The following is a 20,043-nucleotide window of genomic DNA, read 5'->3' as shown; positions in this document are numbered from 1 at the left end:
TTATATAAAAATGAGACAAATCATCCAATCAGTCAAATAGAGTATAGTTTTCGGTTCTTTTTTTATATTTAAAATTTTTTGTTGGTTTTTAATGCCAAAATTCTGAGATCATCATCCCGCCAACACATTCTCGTTTTGATACCCATCACGGTAAGATGAGGGTATACTCATTTTGTTCTTCATTCATAATATGCATAACAACGAAAAGGATGCTTCAGAGACGCTATATATATTGGTCAGCGTGTCCGTCTGTGTGTCTGTGTGTCTGTGTGATGCAAAAATGAAGATATCGAATTCAAGTTTAATAGAAACATTGGAAGTTTCTATACGCAGTCTGGTATTGAAAATGAGTCGAATCGGTCGGAGCGGTAACCATTTTATAACGTAAGCCGTGTTCTGTATAAGAGCACGAGTTTGATCGTTATTGCGGTCAAGGCCTATGCCAGGCACCTGTAAATGCTTATTGCCCCAACGTTTCGAGATAATCACAAACGCACCATTAGTGCTCGCCGAAGGGCCGCAACCAGCAGTTTCTAGCAAAGTATTTTGTGACGCTATCATCCCCGCTTAGTAATGGCAATACATACGTGGTATTAGAGTGAGCGGGCAATTTAATTCCCGTGGACCACATCGATTTTGTTCGATAATACTCTTACTCTTGCTTTTCGCTATTACGTAATGTGCAATAATGGGCGGACTCCAGTTTTTATCTGCAAATTGTTTTTCCTTTTGTGGCCGCATTTCAACTAAGGTTTCCAAATTCGTGTTGACTTAATCCCACACCTGGTGCGCTACGATTATTCTTCAAAGATTTTGAAATGCTTTTTCATCGCAGCGATCACTATTACTATAAACAGGCGTTAGCTAAGCGAATGTTATGGCAAAAAAAAAAAAAAAAAAAAAAATGCAAGTAAAAAAGAAGGATCCGCCGACCTTATCAAATGGTTTTGTAATTAAAAATAACGATTCGGTAATAAAAGTAAAGAAAGCAACACATTTAACCATTTCTTTATCGTGCCCATGTGTGTAAGCAACAGAAAGAGTTAATATTTTGCAGCACAACACATCCATATATATATATATATATATACAAAATAAATATACTTATGGTTTTATAAATACATTCAAAGCGTTAATTTTTTTTTTTTTTTTTTTTTTTTTTTTTTTTTGTATTTTATATACATTTAATCAGCTATGTGTAAATATCCTTTAACCGCAATTTTATTTTTGTTTGTTTGTTTTATGTTAATCGGTCATCAATATGTCTCCGCATATATATATATATATGTATTTGTGTTATAGTAACTGTTAAAGTTTATATTGTTGTTATGAAGGCCATAACAACGGTTCTTTCAATGATAAATGCGGCGGCAGAATATTATCAGTGTAAATAACTTAATGCTGTATGCGATTTTAATGGCCACCATATATATGTACGATTGTTCGATTTGCACTGCAAAAGCTTCATTAACGTAATAAAAATAAATAATCATTGGAATGTTAATGCAGCTCATAATCGGATTTTTTTTTTTTTTTGTTTTTTTATTATTGCTTCTTATCTTATTACAGAGCAAAACGAAAAAAAAAAAAAAGAAGCAAATTTTAAACACTAGTGATTGTGTTTACATACACGCATGGCTTGGTTAGGTCAATTAAAATGTGAAAAAGAAATGAATGAATGAATAAATAAATAAATAAAGGTTAAAACTAAAGAGCCACCGAATATGTCGGTGACTTGTGCTTATTATATTTTCCAGCTCTACATAAATAATGTTTAAAATTTCATTTGTTGCTAATTATTAATGTTAATATTCATACATAAAATTCAATTTAAATTATGCGGTTAATTGCGTTGCAAAGTGCAAGTGTTTGTGTGCACATGCGTCCCATTTAACTGAATGCAAAAAAAAAAAAAACAAAAAAAACAAAAATATGCAAAAAAGTATTTTTAATAAATAAATGTTCGTCTTGCAGCGAATATTGCATACCATACCATTGTGTTACCTATCCATCATTTTACGTCAAAGCTTTTTAATTAATTGTGGGTGTGGCCATTTGGCAAATAGGTACACATAATTTCCATATCGAATTTTTCAAATCGCTTTAGTAAATATTCTCATGTTTTCATCCAATTTAGCTTACACAAGTTTCTTCAAGAAAAAAAAAATGCAAACTTGTTGCCCGCCCCCCTCACACATGTCTTATAATAGTCGTTGACTAAACACGTATAGCATCTCAGCATAAAAGCAAACTTTAAATTTCTCATTCAAGATTTTAGATAGTTGGGAGCGTTGTTCATAAAAAAGGACGAACGGAACCGGAACCGGATCGAACCGGTGGATAGACAGAGACTGGTTCCTCCATTTGAAGAGAAGAAGAAATTTTCAATTTTACAATTTTGATAGCAATCATTTAAATATGTATGTGTAGTCTCGGCATCCTCATGTTATGGTCCCTTCGTGTCCTAGCTAATCTTATCTAATATCTCGTATATAATAATAACGAACTGATTGTAAATACGATAACATGTTATAAATTTGGTTATTCCCGACAGATTTAATTTCGTTTTTTTGTATTTTTTAGGACGATTCCAAGATTAGTAAACTTGAGATAAATGCCTATGTAGGGTTTCACAAGTTTTAAGAGAACTACAAATGTTGGTGTCTCGTTATTGTTGCTGAAGTGTCTCTATCTTCATTTCTACAATTCACGGACGGACGCACGTCTAGTTAAATCTATTTAATTGCTTTTCGCAAAAACATTTATGCAACAAGATTAGATTCGAAGACCTCTTGCAATCTGTCAGCCTATCTTTTTTCCTAAGGTGCAGCCTAAGCGAGCCTAAAATATTGTATTTTGTTATGCCTTCTTTCCATAAAATGAGCGGGTCGCGATTTCCTCAGTTGATGCTCTTGTTCTTAGCGCCTTTCCCAACTGTTGATTTAATTGATATCGAACTCTATTCTATTAATTTAGTATTCGGCTTAACACGATCCAATAAAATGCATGTCTCGGAAAAAACTATTCAACCTAATGTATGAATGTGGAGATATATATATATATATATATATATGAGTAACGGAATATGTATTAAATAAATGTACTATATATGCTAGTTTTGCATTCGTTTCGAAAAATTCAAGATTTTAACGTCTATAGCGTATTTGTAAGCGTTGCAAAAGGAACGACATAATTAGTTTATCTCCATCTTTCGATGGGCGATGGGCGATATAAAAATGAGTTTTATCGAGAACTGGCACTTCACGTATACGCATTAATTTTTTTCATTTCGTGAAAATGAAATAGCGGTCGCTATATATTACAGACTTATAATAATATGCAGAGGAACTATAGTATACAAGCACACACACACACACACACACATTCACATTCGTATACATCGAACATCGTTCACACGGCTTCACATAGTTCACACATAGTTTCATACGAAACAAAGCACTTTGCCGTAGTATTATTATTAACGTGAATATGAAAAATAAAGTAAACCGTGCACGTTTACTATGGTCGGCCGTCATACTTTTAAATCGTGGAAAAGCAGAAACAATAACAAACAGAAAGAGAGAAAGAGAGAGAGAGAGAGAGAGGGAGAAAAAAAAACCTTAAAAAGAAGCCTATGTTCAGAATAATATTGCGGGAGAACCCGAAACATAGGCGGCGAAAATACTTTATGGTAGGTAGAGTGTAGAGTGCCAAAGAGAAAATAGTGATAAAAGAGAATAATAGCAAGGAACACACTTATGAGCACATTTTTAAGCTGCACACCTTTTAATTCTGCTTCAATTCGTTCTTTTCTTTTTTTCTTTTCTTTCATTTTTCTATTTATTTTTTTTTTTTAATTTTTTTCGTACCCTTTGTTGTTGGCTTTTGGCTTTCAACACATAATATGGTACAGGCTTGAATATAAATCACACATTTTACTCGTATCTATCATCATATAAATGTTTACCTGTGTATGTTTTTAAAATTTATTTTAATTATATGTTCTTGTTAAAATTTTGTTTTTATTTTTCTGGAATGCATAAAATGTTGTGGTTTATAAATAAATCAAAAATAAAAACAAAAAAAATAAAAACAATCATTGCAATCAACAGCTAAAAGCCAATCGAGAATTATGGGAACATAAGGCAGAGGAAGTGTTAAAAATGACGAAACCAGAATTTGTGCAAAGTCAATCAATTGAAGAGGATAACATAAATGAGACATTCGCTCCCGGCGACACCGTTAACACTAACAGCAACGATGATAATAATAATGATGACATTATCAACAATAATATTAATAATCTTGAGCAATCGCAACACCTAAACATTGTTGGTGATGACGATATGATGGGTTACGCTGGTAATCAACTGTCGACAGATGAGCAGCAACAGCAACAGCAACAGCAACAGCAACAACATCAACAACAAGGACAACATCAACAACAAGAACATCAACAACAACAACAACAAGAACATCAGCAGCATCATGAGGAAAAACAAAAGCAAAAACAACAACGTAACATTATAAACGTACAAGATTGGAGTTACAACAATAACAATAAAAAGAATGAAATACTTGGGGATATTCAACATCTACGAAAACAAACGAAAAATCATGTAAAGCTAGAAACATGATATGACTCGTATCGACCGCCAGCTATACCTGTACGCCTAATAAAATCATAATCATCATGTAAGGTATTTTTTCTACTATCATTTTACTTCGCTTTCTGTTTTTTTTTTTTTTTTTTTTTTTTGTGTAAAAAAAGGTTGTAAAAAGGAATTTTATTATATAATTAAATTTTTTTTAATTTTGTATGTATGTATGTATGTATGTATGTATGTAGTTTTAAGTATACATGCGCGTAACTATATAGCTCGAACTTTATCTTAGCCTATTCACCTAGTGGATGGAGACGTTACCATCGTTCATGTTAAAAATATTAATTTGACAATCGATTGAAATTCGATTGCTCAGATTTTTATCATCGCAGAATCCGATTGAGATTCTTTGAATAATTAATCAATTTTACTAACTAACAATTCTTTCCAAGATCAATGAGCATAACACATTTTTCCGCACATCTTCTATATTCGATTTAATGCCGCGAACTTTCGCATTCATCCAATTCTCAAGATCGGACAATTTTCCAAATTTCCAACATTTCCTATCAAATATTTTTCTTCTTCTCTCTCGCTTCATTTGTACCTTGCCTATTATGATGAGAGTATATATGAAGAAATCAATTAGAATAAAACATTATATACTAAAAAGACAAAGAGCAGCATGTACGGGGCCGCTTTTACTTTAATATTGAGCATGTGATTGTAAAATTCGTAATTAAGTGTTTTCTACCAAATGTTAAGCAAGCGTTTCTGAAAGTAAAAAATTATAATACATAGATAATATAGATTAGAAGAGGTGATGAAATAATAGTGCGGGCGTCCGATCAGAAAAATATTCAAAGTGTTAGACCTTGCATGTGATATGGGATTGGCGCAAATCTTATCTAAACATTCTCCCTTGAGAATGAAATGAATGATTAGCGTTAGTCCCGAGTGTCTATCTACTACTCTTTACCTTTGCGATTTGCTTAATGCTTACTGACGATTTCCATCCGCCGATAGTGATACCTTATCCCGCTGTTCGCAAAAAGATGTAATATCATGTGTAGATGTTGCTTTGAGCTGCATCCGCAGCTTCATTATGCTCCTCTGCTTTCTTTCCAGTGCGCTTACAAGTTTTTAACAGCGACCGTGATTTAGATAATAATTCGATAATCGATTTTTCATGCTTACGCTTTCTTTCACGTTTCAATTGCTGCTTAACAGACAGTATATCTTGCTGGCATTAGCCAGCTTTGTTTGACGATATCCTTAAAGTCAGCAAGTAAAGGATTCATCCACAAAGTCATAAAAACTCTTTAAGGAAAGTTTCTCTTTTGTTTGGCATAATGTTTTTGTTTCATCGAAACTTTACTATTCACTAACTATGCTTAGAAAACTTATCTAAAATTGCATTGATTTTATTTCCCCCCTCAAGACACTAATCAAATGGCTTAAACAGCAATAACATAAAGCGCATGATCTATATAAAAAAAAAAAAAAAAAGTTTTCATCTCTTCCAACCATCATTGTTAGGTTAAGAGTTTCCTTCTGCATGTTGAGTTAGGATGGAAAAGTTTTGTTTCTTTTTTTTTCTTTTTTCTTAAACAGTGAAAAAGAGCGAATTGATTAATTATTTAATTCGTCCATTCGTCCACGATTTTTGCAGCTTCCTAGATTAGCGCTCAGTTGTTTTGCTTTGTTGCAACCGCAACACTCGCTTTGTTCTCCACGAAATTGAGAAATAGTTTTTATATAATCCTACAAATGCAAATCAAGCCATGACGAAGTGCATTTACGAGTTAGGGATACTCGAGGAGTGCAATCGTCATCGCAGTCATTCATAATGTAATTTCGATTGTGGGTGGGCGGTCGTTGTCGATAAATGTATATTACAATTACCGATCTGGCACGCATATCGCAAGCGGCAATTCAGCCCCTGTCCTACATGCATTAAAAATTTTTAAGAGTAAAGAGAATGCGGCAACTTGCTGCCGCATATGTTATTACAGTAACGTCGCGTTGGTTGTACATTATATAGACGTCTTACAACAGTTTTCCATAATGTAAGGTGGAACATTTCGTTAGCATCGAAGGAGGAGAAGGCTTGTGGTAAGGATGAATCTGTTCAATGACCTAAAAATGATTCAGGAATTTATTGTCCCTTTGGTATTTTGAGGGAGCCTAAGAAATGTTGAAACTAACAAGTAATGAGTAATTTATCTCCTTCTTAGGAGAACGCACCTCATTCGATATTAGAAATTCGTACATACCCGAAAGTTATCTAAAACATCACATAAGTACAGGTGTTGGAGTGTCTCTTCGTCTTCCAAGTGGACAGCTACATCGGTCATAATAATTTGCTTATTTGCGTTTTAGTGTAAATTTTAGTTTACGTGTAATATGATACCGATTGCCAACCTGTCCACAATCTAGCCTTGCTTGCTAGTGCGGACGATGCTACGATGTCCGGGATAGTATTGAGGCGAACCGATTTATGTGAAAGGTACTGGAGCGTACTAAAACGTATGAACGTATGAAACGTATGAAACATTTCATGTCGTCTGCACCGTTTCCCTCCCCATCGGTGTTCAAATATTAAATTCAAGCGTAAGCGTAAGCTTAAAGCGCAGTTGGATGGCCTTAATGCAATTCTATCCCTATCAGAATGGCAAGAAATTGTACTTGCACTAGCTGCTGTACTTGTTTGCCACCACTTGTCTTCGCACTAAAATTTTGTGGAAAGCTCGTGTATAGACAGAGGAGATTGGCAACTGTCTTCAGTTTACAGCTACGTTCGTGGACTTCTTAAGGACAAGGACGTTTCGTGCTTTTTTTTAGAGCGAAAGGGGCGTCATCTTAGAACATGATATTGAAGAATAGTTATAGTTTGCGGGCGGATATTCGTCGAAGGGATGTTAGAGGGATATACAAAGGAAATGATTGAACTGAGATGAAATTTTGACAAGTGGCGTTGGAGGGTTCGCATTTATAACATAATTCATGGAATTATTGATGGATATGCTAAAATATGTGTCTAACAACATACACAAGATAAAGATCAAGTATTAACGGAAACATGGCTTCTTCTAGGTCACCCCTGATTGATAAGGTCTCTAATGTAGAAACAATTTCCTGTAGGGTTTTAGTTAAAAGCTCGTAATTGCGTTCATGATGAAAAGTTTGATTACGTGGTCCACTCTTGTATAGAAGGGTATCCGAGAATATAGGGGGTGCCAATGGCGAGGAGCACGTAATTACATTTTTCATCATGAACGCAACTGAGCGCTTTTAACTAAAATTCCACAAGAAATTATTATTACCTTAGAAGCGGTAGAAGTCACAAACGACCCAGAAAAAAACATGTTTCAGTTACAATTGCATGTCAGGTGAGATATACTTTAACGTGTCCGTTAGTATTTCCCCAGACTGACACGTAATTATGCCAGTTTCGAAAAAAGGAAAAAAATTCCTTATATGAGGAATTTTCATTCGCCCAAATCACTCATATCAAAATCTTGTACAGGCATTGGCACCCTACGATCTCGTATATACTGCCAACGGCGAAGACAACGGAAAAACCTAAAATAAGAAAGGATTCTAGATCGATTGCTATACTGTCAACAAGTTCTGCATATGTGCGCACATGTTTGATATGCTCCTATGACATGTCATAAGGTCATAAGGAAAAGATGTGAAGGATATCTTTGTGCTCCAAATAAAAGTGTATTTTCCCAACATTCTTAGGATAGGTTCTTAGGTTACGAATCTGTCACAGCGATTTGGTAGTCACTGCACATCTAAGACTTCTTTTTCATGTACATCACTCTGTCTATCTGCCCGCCTGTCTGCTGCTATCCTCCATTTAACCTCAAACTTAAGAAATTTTCTACTCACTCAAATTCGGTGCACTCAAGAAACGGGAATAATATGAACGATAACAGTAATGAGGAAATCGTTAAAAAACGATCGTATCGCGAAAAACTATCGTAATAACAGTCATTTCAAGGTTTAATGCTCTACTTCGTTTTTTCATATCATAGAACGTAGTATTGTAGGGTCTGTAAGGGATATTATTTTCGAGTGTCATAAACGAGAAAGCTTACACCTGTTGCAGTAAACGAGGTTTAGTGATGCTTATAATAATAAAAAATTGAAAAAATCGATAAAGCACGTAATGAATTTATTCCTTACTTGATTTTTACATATACTAGTGAAATTGTAGAGATTCATGTCATCATCAGCTCTACGATTCAATGAAGAATCTTAAATGCGTGCATTTGTTTTCGAAAGTGTCTGCTAAGTGGTTGCTAAGGTGCGCACTGAACAGGTGCACTAAACAAACGCAAAAAGCTTAGAATGTAACGGAGTTCGGAGAATGATTTTCTAATTTCGATCGAATAGATGAAGGATTGCGGTTTTGCAAGGTGTTGACGCGTTGTTACATAATTCCCTCGATGCACTTGTGAGCAGAGAAGAATTGTTCAATGAATGTGTTGTCTAATCCTTTCCCGTTTGCCTCGACCTTGCTTTCTCTGCATGCACTCGTACATTTTTTAATATCAAGTCAGAGCTTAATGCAATGTCAGAGCTCGGAGCAATTATGTCTTGTATAATATATATATATAGTTGATGTGAAGGCAGTAAGCATATTAACAATTCTCATATCTGAGATCTGTAAGTTGTTTCACTTCTTTGATTGCCGGCGAGCATATTGCGTAGCATGGCTTCATTATTGGGTAACGTTGTAATTATAATCTGCCCGTAAAAGATAATACAACTTAAAGCGTGGCCAAGACGCTTTCACGGCTTGATGTTTGTATGAAATAAATGAGTGTATGTCCATGCATAATATTTAATCAAAGCAATGTAAGCCTAAGCAGTAACCCTAATGCAAGATAAGAAATTTAGCGGATGGAATGAAAGCATGGCAATGAACCTTGGATGAGAAACCTGCTTTGCCAAAGGACTCTGCTGCTGCTTCGATATTCTCTGTTACAACATATCCAAAGACAGTGATGGAGGATGCCCCTCTTTCTTTCCACTTATGTGCGCCGTAATTGAACGATTAAAAACAATTTATTACGCGATTATGTCTCAAAGCGAAACATTTTGCCGTAATTCTGAAAACAATTCAAAATCTACGCTACAACTCGCCAGCCCCTTGGCAATGTTTATTCTCTCTGGTATGGAAATTGATTACCGTTCCCGGCATTGCTGACCTTCGAAGTATATGGAAGGTATCGATTCCCGTTTATTTATTCATGTGTCGAGGCATTTCCCGTTGTTCTCCGCTCCCGTCTTTTAGGCACAAGCGTCTCATTGAAATTACATCACCGTCTGTCTGTCTCTCGGGTATCAGCGGAAACATGAATCTATGTCACTACTTGTATGGGTCGAACTGTAAACTTTAGTTTTACCGCTGCTTCACTATTGAACTAATTGTTATGTGTTGGCATACATTGACGCGAGTGCCAGGATTATAACTTTCAACACTTGAAGTGTGGTTTATTTGCACTATTGACCGTCTAAAGTAAGCCACTGCCTTTTTTTTACGCGTGCAACGTTATTCTGCTTCTTATTAACCGGAGCGTAACATTCAGCGGTCGCCAAATAATTAGATATAAGAATTGCATCAATTGCTTCTTGAAATATCAAACACTTGTACTTTTTGCGATCATCAGCTCGGTGACCTATAACAAAAATATATATTTATGAAAGTTTCTATAGGATATTTTCCTCTTCCTTCGATCGACCAACATTGCCATTCGTCTACTGAGGTTGTTTAAGAAAAGAATGTCTTAATTTAGAGTTCTTTGCATCTGCATGGTCCTTGTTATAATGCAAACTCTTTGATCAGATAGAACTGGCAAGGACGTAAAATTTTACCTATTTAATGAAATTTTATCTCATTGTCCATTGCCCAAAATTGTTATTTTCTCTATACGGGAAAATTATTTATATCTATTGCAACCCTACGCCTATAGTTCTTAATTGGTTAAACTACGCTAAGTGCTATATACTTGCGTAGTATACGCTTGGGTCAAAGTCGCAAAATTATTTTGGTCCTGACACCATCTAGCTATGCTGGGGAAGCATTTAGTGCGTAAACTGTGTGTCCTTATAAGAAAACTTGGTTTTTGGTGCAACTCTGCACTTTATTCTCCTTTGGTTCTCACCAACTCTATACCTTATACGCAGATCTATACGTAAGTATGTTTGAGTACTTAAGTTGCTTTCGATTCCACGAGAGTTTGCAATTGTGCAATTGTGTGGTTGTTAACTTTATCAACATTTGTCTCCTGATTGGCGTATGATAGGTTTAATGTTATGCATCATGTCACATGCAGTTGGCGTGAAAAGCTATAAAGCAAACAATTGTCTAAACAGAAATGAATTGAATAAACGGAGTAGCAAATAAATAAACAAATCAGATTGATCGTAAACATCAAGTCCTATCCGTCGCCTGGGAAAAGTACCATCAACTTGGGTATGATTTCGAATTTTTCGTCAGAATTCAACTTTTTGGAAGAATCGTGGAATGTGTTCGTATCGTTCGTATCTTTATATAAAAGCAAGATAAAATGAACAACAACCAGCAAATAACAATATGAAAAACACACGAATACAATAACAGATCAGAACGGAAATCATTGAATCTCAGAGAAAATCGAGAGATATTTTGATTTTCATGATGTGCTCTGTTTTTTCTTTTTTTTTTGATCATTTTTCATATCAAGTTTTATCTTCACTTTGCTTAATTATATTAATGAATAATTGTTTGTAATTTTTAGAAATGAAATAGTGATACTTTTCAATCTCTTACACGCACGCACGCACACATACACACACACTATACTATGCAATAGTGCTGATGGGCGCGGGAAAGGAGCAGTGGCGTTACGCATACAAAGGTAGCGTATCAGTAAGGGTTTTTTTTTTTTTCATAAATAATGGCTCTCGCCTACGTTCGCGATAATTATCGTATGTTTTAAAACGAATTATTTTCATTATATCAGTATGTGCGATATATATGAATAATCGCCTGGGCCCACCTTTCTTTAAAAGCTCACGAATTATTAAGAATTATTGTAGCAAATAGGTTAAGTTGATTTTGATAAAATGCGTTTACTCTCCTCAGATATCATATGACGCGTTCGCGTTCAATAAACTCGTAGTAGTGTAATATTTACTTAATATATTGTTAAAGATTTTCGAAAACGAAAAGTGCGTTGCCCTATCATCATTCGGTTGCTTTCGATGATTTCACATATTGAGATTGATGAACTACTTTTAGACATGCTTGTCGCAGGTGTCCTCTTTGGAGAAAGACCTAGACCAATAGTCGCTTCTTTTTCTTTTCTTTTTTCTTTTTTTTTTCTCAATTTAAAAAGTGTGCATATGTTTTGCAAACAGCTTTAAAATCGGAAGTAGAAGTTCGTGCCGGTCGGTCCGTTCTTGGGCTGAAAAATGCTTTCTTGCAGAATAAAATGAATTAATAAGTAATAACGATATATCGGTTTCCAGCGAAGAAAAGGTTTATGAATGCGTCATAAACTGGTTACGTTATGATAGACGACTACGCAAACAATATACCGCCGATTTAATGAAACATGTGCGCTTGCCGCTTCTAGCAATAGAATATATAACTCAGAAGGTCAAAAACGAGCCTTTGTTAAAGCGCAGTAATAAATGTAAAGATTTAATTATTGAAGCACTTAATTATCATCTGCTACCTTCTGAAATTAACACGGTGCGTACAATACCTCGCAAACCTGTCGATTTGCCAAAGATACTATTAGTAGTAGGAGGTCTTCCGTTAGAAGCAATCCGTTCGGTTGAGTGGTATGATTTGCGGGAAGAAAATTGGTATCTGGCTGCCGACATGCCTAAAAGAAGAAGCAGAGCCAGCTTTGCGCTATTAGGTGGAAAGGTGTATGCTGTAGGTGGAATGAAACGTTCATCAAATCTGCGGACTGTGGACGTTTACGATCCCGCGCCAAATCGATGGTCTACCAGCAACAATGTTGGCAAAACGATCTTTCTTAGGTGTTGCGGTACTTAATGGTTGCATTTATGCTGTGGGCGGTTTTCAAGTTACTAGAAGCCTTAGCTCTGCTGAAATCTTTGATCCGATAAATGGACTTTGGCGCTGGATAGCATCAATGTCTACCCGACGTAGTTCAGTGGGCGTGGGAGTAGTTAATGGTTTACTCTACGCTGTCGGCGGTTTCAAGGACAATACAGGTGAATATCTCTCCTCAGTTGAACGCTACAATCCCGGAGCTGACACGTGGTGCGCTGCAGCAGATATATCGGCACGTCGCTGCGGCGCTGGTATACGTGTACTCAATAACATACTTTACGCTGTAGGTGGTTACGATGGTCAAATGGTGTACAAATCTGCAGAAGCATACAATCCTGAAAGCAATCAATGGCATTCAGTAGCTGATATGTCATTATGCCGTAGGAACGCTGGCGTGGTAGCTCATGATGGCCTACTCTACGTAGTGGGAGGATATGACAGTGACTCGTATTTATCATCAGTCGAAATTTATGATCCCGAAACCATGACAATTGGACCGATGCCATGACAATTGGACGCAGTTGTGCCGGTGTCTGTATAATAGACAAATATATGGGAACGTAAGAGCAAGGTTTTGTAGATGATGAAAAATGTATATAAGAAAAAATATGTGATCTGTCAAAAGTCTCATAAAATTTAATTCAATTAAACGCAAAAAGGAATGTAGTGTGAAACTGACAAAATCAAATACTGTACCGCAATAGTTGAACACGTGCATAGAAAATAAACAATATGACCGAGATTCCCTGGCATCAATCAACTTCTGGAATATAATAAATGAAAAAAAACATATTTAATGGATAAGAGAGTGGTGTGATACAAAGGAAAATGGAAACGTGATAAATGAACGTTGATTAAATTAGTTAAACCCGCACATATGAAAAGGGAATTTGGCACCTAACGTCAACATCAAAAGAGATGAGAGTATATTGGTTTTGCTACTCCATATGTAACATGCAGTGTTACTTGCTAAGGCCATAATAATTCGTGATTCGAACAACTCGTTTCGATTCTATAGATCTTGGGAGCATTACAGCATTCGCAGGTTCGGTGAATACGCGGTTTTTGGCCAGAAAATTACGAACAAGTAATGACGTGCGTGAGTTGGCGCACTATCGTGATGCACTGACTTTTCCACAATCCGGGGCTTGTTTTCTTTTTCGTATTGCTTCAAGCAAATGCCGCATAACTTCAAGGCAATATACCTTGTTGATTGTACGATCTTCCGGCACGAACTTACGAAGCACCACGTCATCATTGCCGTCGTGAAAAGCAGTAAGTGAAAGCTTTTCATAAAACATTTGCTAAAAAATCATTTGATTATTTTCTGAAGAGAGAAGCGCATACACATATATGTATGTAAAGTTATATATATCGTTACGTATTTTGGGATAAACTTTATAGCCGATTGGATTGCGATTTTTATTATAGCATAGATTTTATTTACAATTGTTAGAAGTTCTGTTTGCAAATTATTTACAAGAGAACTTGTATATACAATGCTTCTTTTGGTCGTCTTGTCTTGTTCGTTCGATTATTACGATTTAATTCTCTTGGCTAGAAACATCGGCTCGAGTGACATTTGATTTACAGCAGCAAGTTTTAAGCATTTTTAATGTGGAAATGCCCTTAAGTGCTTGTTGGTCTGCTTCTTTCTTCTTCGTTTCGTTCATGTCTGCACAGTGATGTGAACATCATCTTCGTCCAAACGAATTGCACTGCTGTCTTGGTTGCGGTCTTTTGGTTCATTCATATCATTCAAAGATTATCCGGGCCTTTCTCTATATGTGTTTTTGTAATTGTGGAATAAACGTTACACTTTGAAGTCACTTTGAAAAGGATAATGCACAATCCGTGTTTCGTTTCGCGAATGGCGAAAGCAAAGTTTGTCGACGTTCGAGCCATTTTTATAAGAAACTGTTTTTTACACTTACTATCAAAATATGTCCATTGGCTGATCATTATTTTCAAAGAAAATACATTTGCGTGATTTGCGTGATATATGTGTGTGTGGCAGGTGATTTAATTTGCACGTGCTTTCCTCCAGTCAGTGGCGTTTTTGTTGGGAGGGCCGACGGAGTTTGGTTTCTCCGGGAGTTCTTCCCGAGGATTATTGATGGTTTGTTGTCTACCCTGATGGGACTTTTGAGTGGGGTTTTTTGCTAAGTCCCCGCGGTTCTCCATGAAGACTGACATAGTTTGCGATTGTTCGTGGGAGGCGGCCCTGGCGTGCAGTGGTAAATATTGAAGTTTTATTGAATGAAAGTATGATGGGAGTGTGCTTGCATGGTTTGTCGTTTAATAAATTAATTTGTTTTATTTTTAGAGGAAGAAAATTTTTGGCATTGATTGCTTAAACTGATAGTGTCGTCTAACGTACGTTGGGAATTTCAAGTTTCTTTCCTGAACGCACTTTCTCTTCATATTGAACATAAATGTTGGCTTATTACGCCCACGATTTGTAGCAATTCGATCAATTATTGTTGATAGCACTTCGTAGTTAGTAGTGATGGTTTTATTTGGTGGGAACAAACCGCGCTACACTAGGCAGCAGTGACACTCGCAAATAAGGCCATCATGGATATTCAGCTTCATCGTCTTCTTCTTCATTAATTAGTTCTTCTATTCTGCCACATGATTATTATCATAACGAAAGCACAATACTTATCATTCATAAAGACTTCACAGTCCTGGCATCTTTCAAATTAAGCAGGAAAAGTAAATTCTCCCGTACATGATGCTTAACCGGCACAAAATAAACTGTATGATGATAATACGGAGTCATTAATACCTAAAGGTTTAATGTTATCACCAGATAGCCAAACTCACGATATTACATTTTGCATCCGACCGTCTAAGGCGGCGTCCCCCTTTTGTCAAACCCCAGAAGCTTATCTGTACTCCTATTAGTATGTACTTGGATATCTTTGTTATGTTATTCGGATTTGATATCTCGTTCGTTGAAAATTGCAACGTGCAGATAAGCGGTAATGATGGTGGCATCTTATACATATTTGCCTCTCACGTGTCCGGTTGTATTCAAAAATGTTTTATGCTATCAAGCCTAAGCTTGATATACTAAAATACACAATTTTCCTTGTTCACAATACTATTAGTATTATTATTGTTATTTAACGAGGAGAAATGTGTATTCACAAGTATTGGAAAAATTTGCTGAAAATTTTTGCATTAAAAATCAAGATCAATATGTAATAAAGTTGAAAAGTTTATTTATAAAACGTAAGGAAACTATTTAGTTATCCTCATTGTAAACTAATAGTCACGTCCACTACGTGTTGTCTATGCTTTTTTCCTAGATATATACATAAACGATAATTAATTGCTTTTATCATGACAAAACAAAAAAAAAAAAAAAAAAAAAAAAAAAAAAAAAAAAAGTATTTTAAATATAAGTAATATTTATTTAGAAATTAAAACAAAAAGATTGCGTTTAATTTAATGTAAATTTCTCTTTAAAAATATAATTTTTATTTTTTTTATTTTTTTTTTTATAGATATTTAAATATTTATTTAAATGTTTTTGTAAATAATTAAGAGTGTATAATATTTATATAGACAAAAAAAAAAAAAAAAAAATTCAAAGAGAGAGAAAACAAAGAGCTTTTAATATATATATATATATATATACATATAATATATAAATCATAGTTTTAAAGTAAAGAAAAACAAAACAAAACACTATAGAAATATTTTTAAATAACTTAATGAATTTTATGTATGTGTATTGAATCATTCTAACTGTGTACAACAAACATTTAAAGATAATTTAAATAAATAATGTGACAATTTTATTTATATATATTTTATCAAAGAAAAAAAAAAAAAAAAAACAAAACAAAAAAACATAAAAACAACAAAAAGAAAAAGTCAAAAAGAGCTGAATGAGTAACATATGCAAGACAAGACAAGACAAGAGTGTGTATATATAAATAAATGTATGTATTGTTTACATTTAGTAATGAATGAATGCGTGAGTATGAGGAGAGTATATGTGAGTGGATGAGTTTAAACTATATATATATGTATATATGGTTGTATATATACGTATATGCTTTCAATAAAATTTATAAAATTTCTGTTACAAAATATAAATGTAATTGATTGGTTGTATAAATTCAAGGGTCATATTATTAGGTTGGAGCACAAAAAAAAAAAAAAAAAAAAGAACAGAGGAAAACTAATAAATTGCATACAACTGCATTCACTGTACAGCGCATATTGACATCTAGCACATCGAAGCCATTACGAAAACAAACTATAAATTGTCAATGTGGGCGTAGAGTAGAGTTAGTCGATGCCCGTCAACATCATTTTTATTTGTATTGGTCTTTTGGCTGGCGTTAGTGTATACAGAATGTGAGTTATAGTTATCGATTTTTTTTGCAGGCAGTTGCTTGTAGTCGAGAATGAGATTTAAGACGCGTCTTCCTACCATATAGAATTTGCATAGAATTTCTAATATTTGTGATATAGTAAGCGAATCATTTCCGTTTCCGCTATTAAATGTGTTTTACGATCGTTAACGCGAACAATGCACGATGTGTATGGGGTAAGTGTCAGGCATGTTCCGGCCAACATTTTCATATCGATACAAGTATTCATCTCTTATAATGCATTATAAACAAACAGAAGATAGAATTTATTATACCCGTATTTTTCGGTTTTTCGGTAGTGAGTGTAAGAAGAAGATATTGACACTTGCTGCGGGCTAAATGTCCATATAAAATGGTAAATTCTTTTGATTAATGGTAGATTGGGATAATTTTTATTTATTTTTATACTCATCACCGAACGATGAGGAGTATATTCACTTTGTCAAAACGTTTGCAACGCCCGGAAGTAAACTGCAGAGACCCAAAGATACAAAGTATATATATTCTTAACCAGTATCGAGTTCTATATCGAGTTAAGCATGCCCTTCTGGCGGTCCGTCCGTCTGTGTAATGTCTATTTTAAGCATTCTACTGCGACTCCAAATTTAACGGAAACGTGGAAAGTCCTTGATATACTTACTTATTTTTTTTTTAGATTTTTACAGAGCTTCTGCAGCCAGAAGAAAGTTTTGGATTAATTTAGGAATGTACGTCCCTCAGTCTGCGTGAATGTGCGTGGTGGCGCTTCTTTCATTTCCCGGTTAAGAGATGCTTTCCAGACACAGAAAGAAGTTTTAAAGGAAGTATAAAATACGTATACTTTTTCGATTGATTCCAAAATTTTAAATTGTCCATGGTACGTCTGTCCCGCAGTCCATATGTATGCGTGTGGTAAACATTTCTCAGATCGCAAAAATTAAGATTTAAATTAAGATCAGGGAACACTTTTATTTGTTCATTACTCATAAATTTCTGCAAATACAGCGACAAAAGGTTCCAACCATAAGCTATTGATGATATTACACTAAATATACAAAAATGGAATAAGCGAATCTCCTCATCCAGTATTATAGTTTTTGTTTTTCAAGATAAAGATGGTGGGTATAAAAGATTCCGTCAGAGTCAAATATAATCTTTTTATTCGCTTTTTTGTTCTGAATATTTATAGGGGAGGACGTTGAAAAAATGGTTCCATTTCATCTAAAACTTCTCATATTTAAAAGCGCCTTCTTAACTAATCCTTATCGCGAAATCTTAACACTATAACACACTACTATTGTTCAAAAATAGTGCTTTATAAAGAGATCGAATGCAAAAATCGTCTAATCCAATCAATTTTTAATAGGGTTTGTGAAGTCCATAAAATGTCTTTTTGAAAACTGAAAAACATTGTAGATTTCAATCCATTAGTCGGTGTAGTAAATTTCATCAAAATATTACGCAAGCGACGGCATATAAGTTACGCATCACTCTCTATATGTGCCATGCATTAAATAAATAGTCAGCAGGTGAGGTCATCTTAAAGTTATTCAGAAAAAATCTCAATACCATTGTCCCACACCGTTCTGCGTTGTGCGTGCATCCGCATAAATTTAACATGTTCCCATGCTACGTGTACTTTTTTAAGTACACGCTAAAATGTATTTTAATTATGCGAGAGATCGATGTTCACAATAGTCACGCGGCATGGGACGGCATATACTCGGCGGTGTTTTGTCTACACCACAAGTTAAGCGAGATAAATAACAAATAATTCGCATAAAGGAAAGCACAATTACGAAGAACCTTGCACTTTGCTCCATTAGATACAAATAAAAACTTTCGCGATCTCGTTTAAACTTTCCTAAGACCATGCCAATCCGATTTTGAGCAATAGATAGATCATGGTAATTTTGAAAGTGTCGCTTCTTGCTTTACAACATAATAACGGCAAAAAGTAACTTTAAATAGTTACAGGTTGACATAATATATTTATTGTCGGTCAATAATTCCCGGGACCGTGGTGTGGGTATTATTGCTAAGAAAAAATCTCCATAATTTTTAAAAAAACGCCAGTTCTCAGAGAACGTCGGTCAACATGTTATTTATGTCATTTTGATTATTTCTTTTTTAGTTATAGTGATTTACGTGACAGTGCTTTCGTTATTTTCAAAACAAGCAAAAATTCAGAATTTCGTTGGTTGATGAAATTAATTGAACTGCGAATAAATACCGTTCAACACAGGCTTGAAAACTATTACGGCCTTCGAAAACGAAAACTGACTTTGCGATCTGATTGATTTTGAACAAAGTCGGGGGAACATCGAGAAGGCTGAATGCCATGAACTCGCGAAAAAACGTGGTTACGCCTAAAAATATCACGACAACTCTGAAAATTATTCTCGATAATCGAAAAGTGAATTTAAAAGAGATACCCATCGACATCTTAAAGGTATCAAAAGGCAGTGTATTCAATATTGTGCATGAAAATTTTGGATATGAGAAAACTGCCCTCTCACTGGCGCAAGACCAAAATGTGTTAATGATTCCGCACGCATGTCGTTCGCATGGCTCCATCAGTCTTCTGCCGATGCGAGACGTCTGTTCGTCCTGCAAAGCGACCAAAAACTTGACCGAAGCAAAGGTACTCTTCGCAAAAATGAATGAAGCTCGGATTGTTGCTGCCACTTTGTATTCAACAGATCTGGTCCACAGCGGTCTCTTATTTGTTTGCGAAGAATGCCCCGGAGAAAAAGGATCTAGAGCATCGAAATGTTAGAAGACGCGTTCCATTGATTCTATCACGTCTGAAAGGGAGTTATGTTGATAAGTAAAAATGAATTCTGAAAAACAAAAGTTAAATAATTTTATTACCAATTTCCGGGAATTATTGACCGGTGTATAGCATAATCAATAAAAACTGCAAATATTTGCCGGTTTTTCTGTCAAAAAAAGCTTCCACTTTCCATAATAGTTG

The 20,043-nt window shown here is 35.0% G+C and overlaps 1 protein-coding gene and 1 pseudogene across 3 annotated transcripts in view; both read left to right on the top strand.

The window, feature by feature from the left end:
• LOC119641427 (protein-tyrosine sulfotransferase) overlaps positions 1 to 12,184 on the top strand; it is a 48,172-nt gene extending 35,988 nt beyond the window's left edge. The window contains exon 7 of one of the 3 annotated variants that reach the window (XM_038040125.1): positions 11,402 to 12,184. In XM_038040125.1, coding sequence (XP_037896053.1) covers positions 11,402 to 11,407 — 6 coding nt within the window. In that variant the 3' untranslated portion in view covers positions 11,408 to 12,184. Of the gene's footprint in view, positions 1 to 4,112; positions 4,736 to 11,401 lie in introns of those variants that run through there. The other 2 variants (XM_038040116.1, XM_038040131.1) reach the window with 2 other exon arrangements.
• LOC119644789 lies at positions 12,097 to 15,297 on the top strand (annotated as a pseudogene).
• Positions 15,298 to 20,043: the final 4,746 nt, after the last annotated feature.

The sequence above is a fragment of the Glossina fuscipes genome, unplaced genomic scaffold (assembly GCF_014805625.2).
Source record: "Glossina fuscipes isolate IAEA_lab_2018 unplaced genomic scaffold, Yale_Gfus_2 0, whole genome shotgun sequence".
Lineage (NCBI taxonomy): Eukaryota > Metazoa > Arthropoda > Insecta > Diptera > Glossinidae > Glossina > Glossina fuscipes.
The sequence above is the reverse complement of the archived record's forward strand: the minus strand, read 5'-3'. Positions and strand labels throughout refer to the sequence as shown.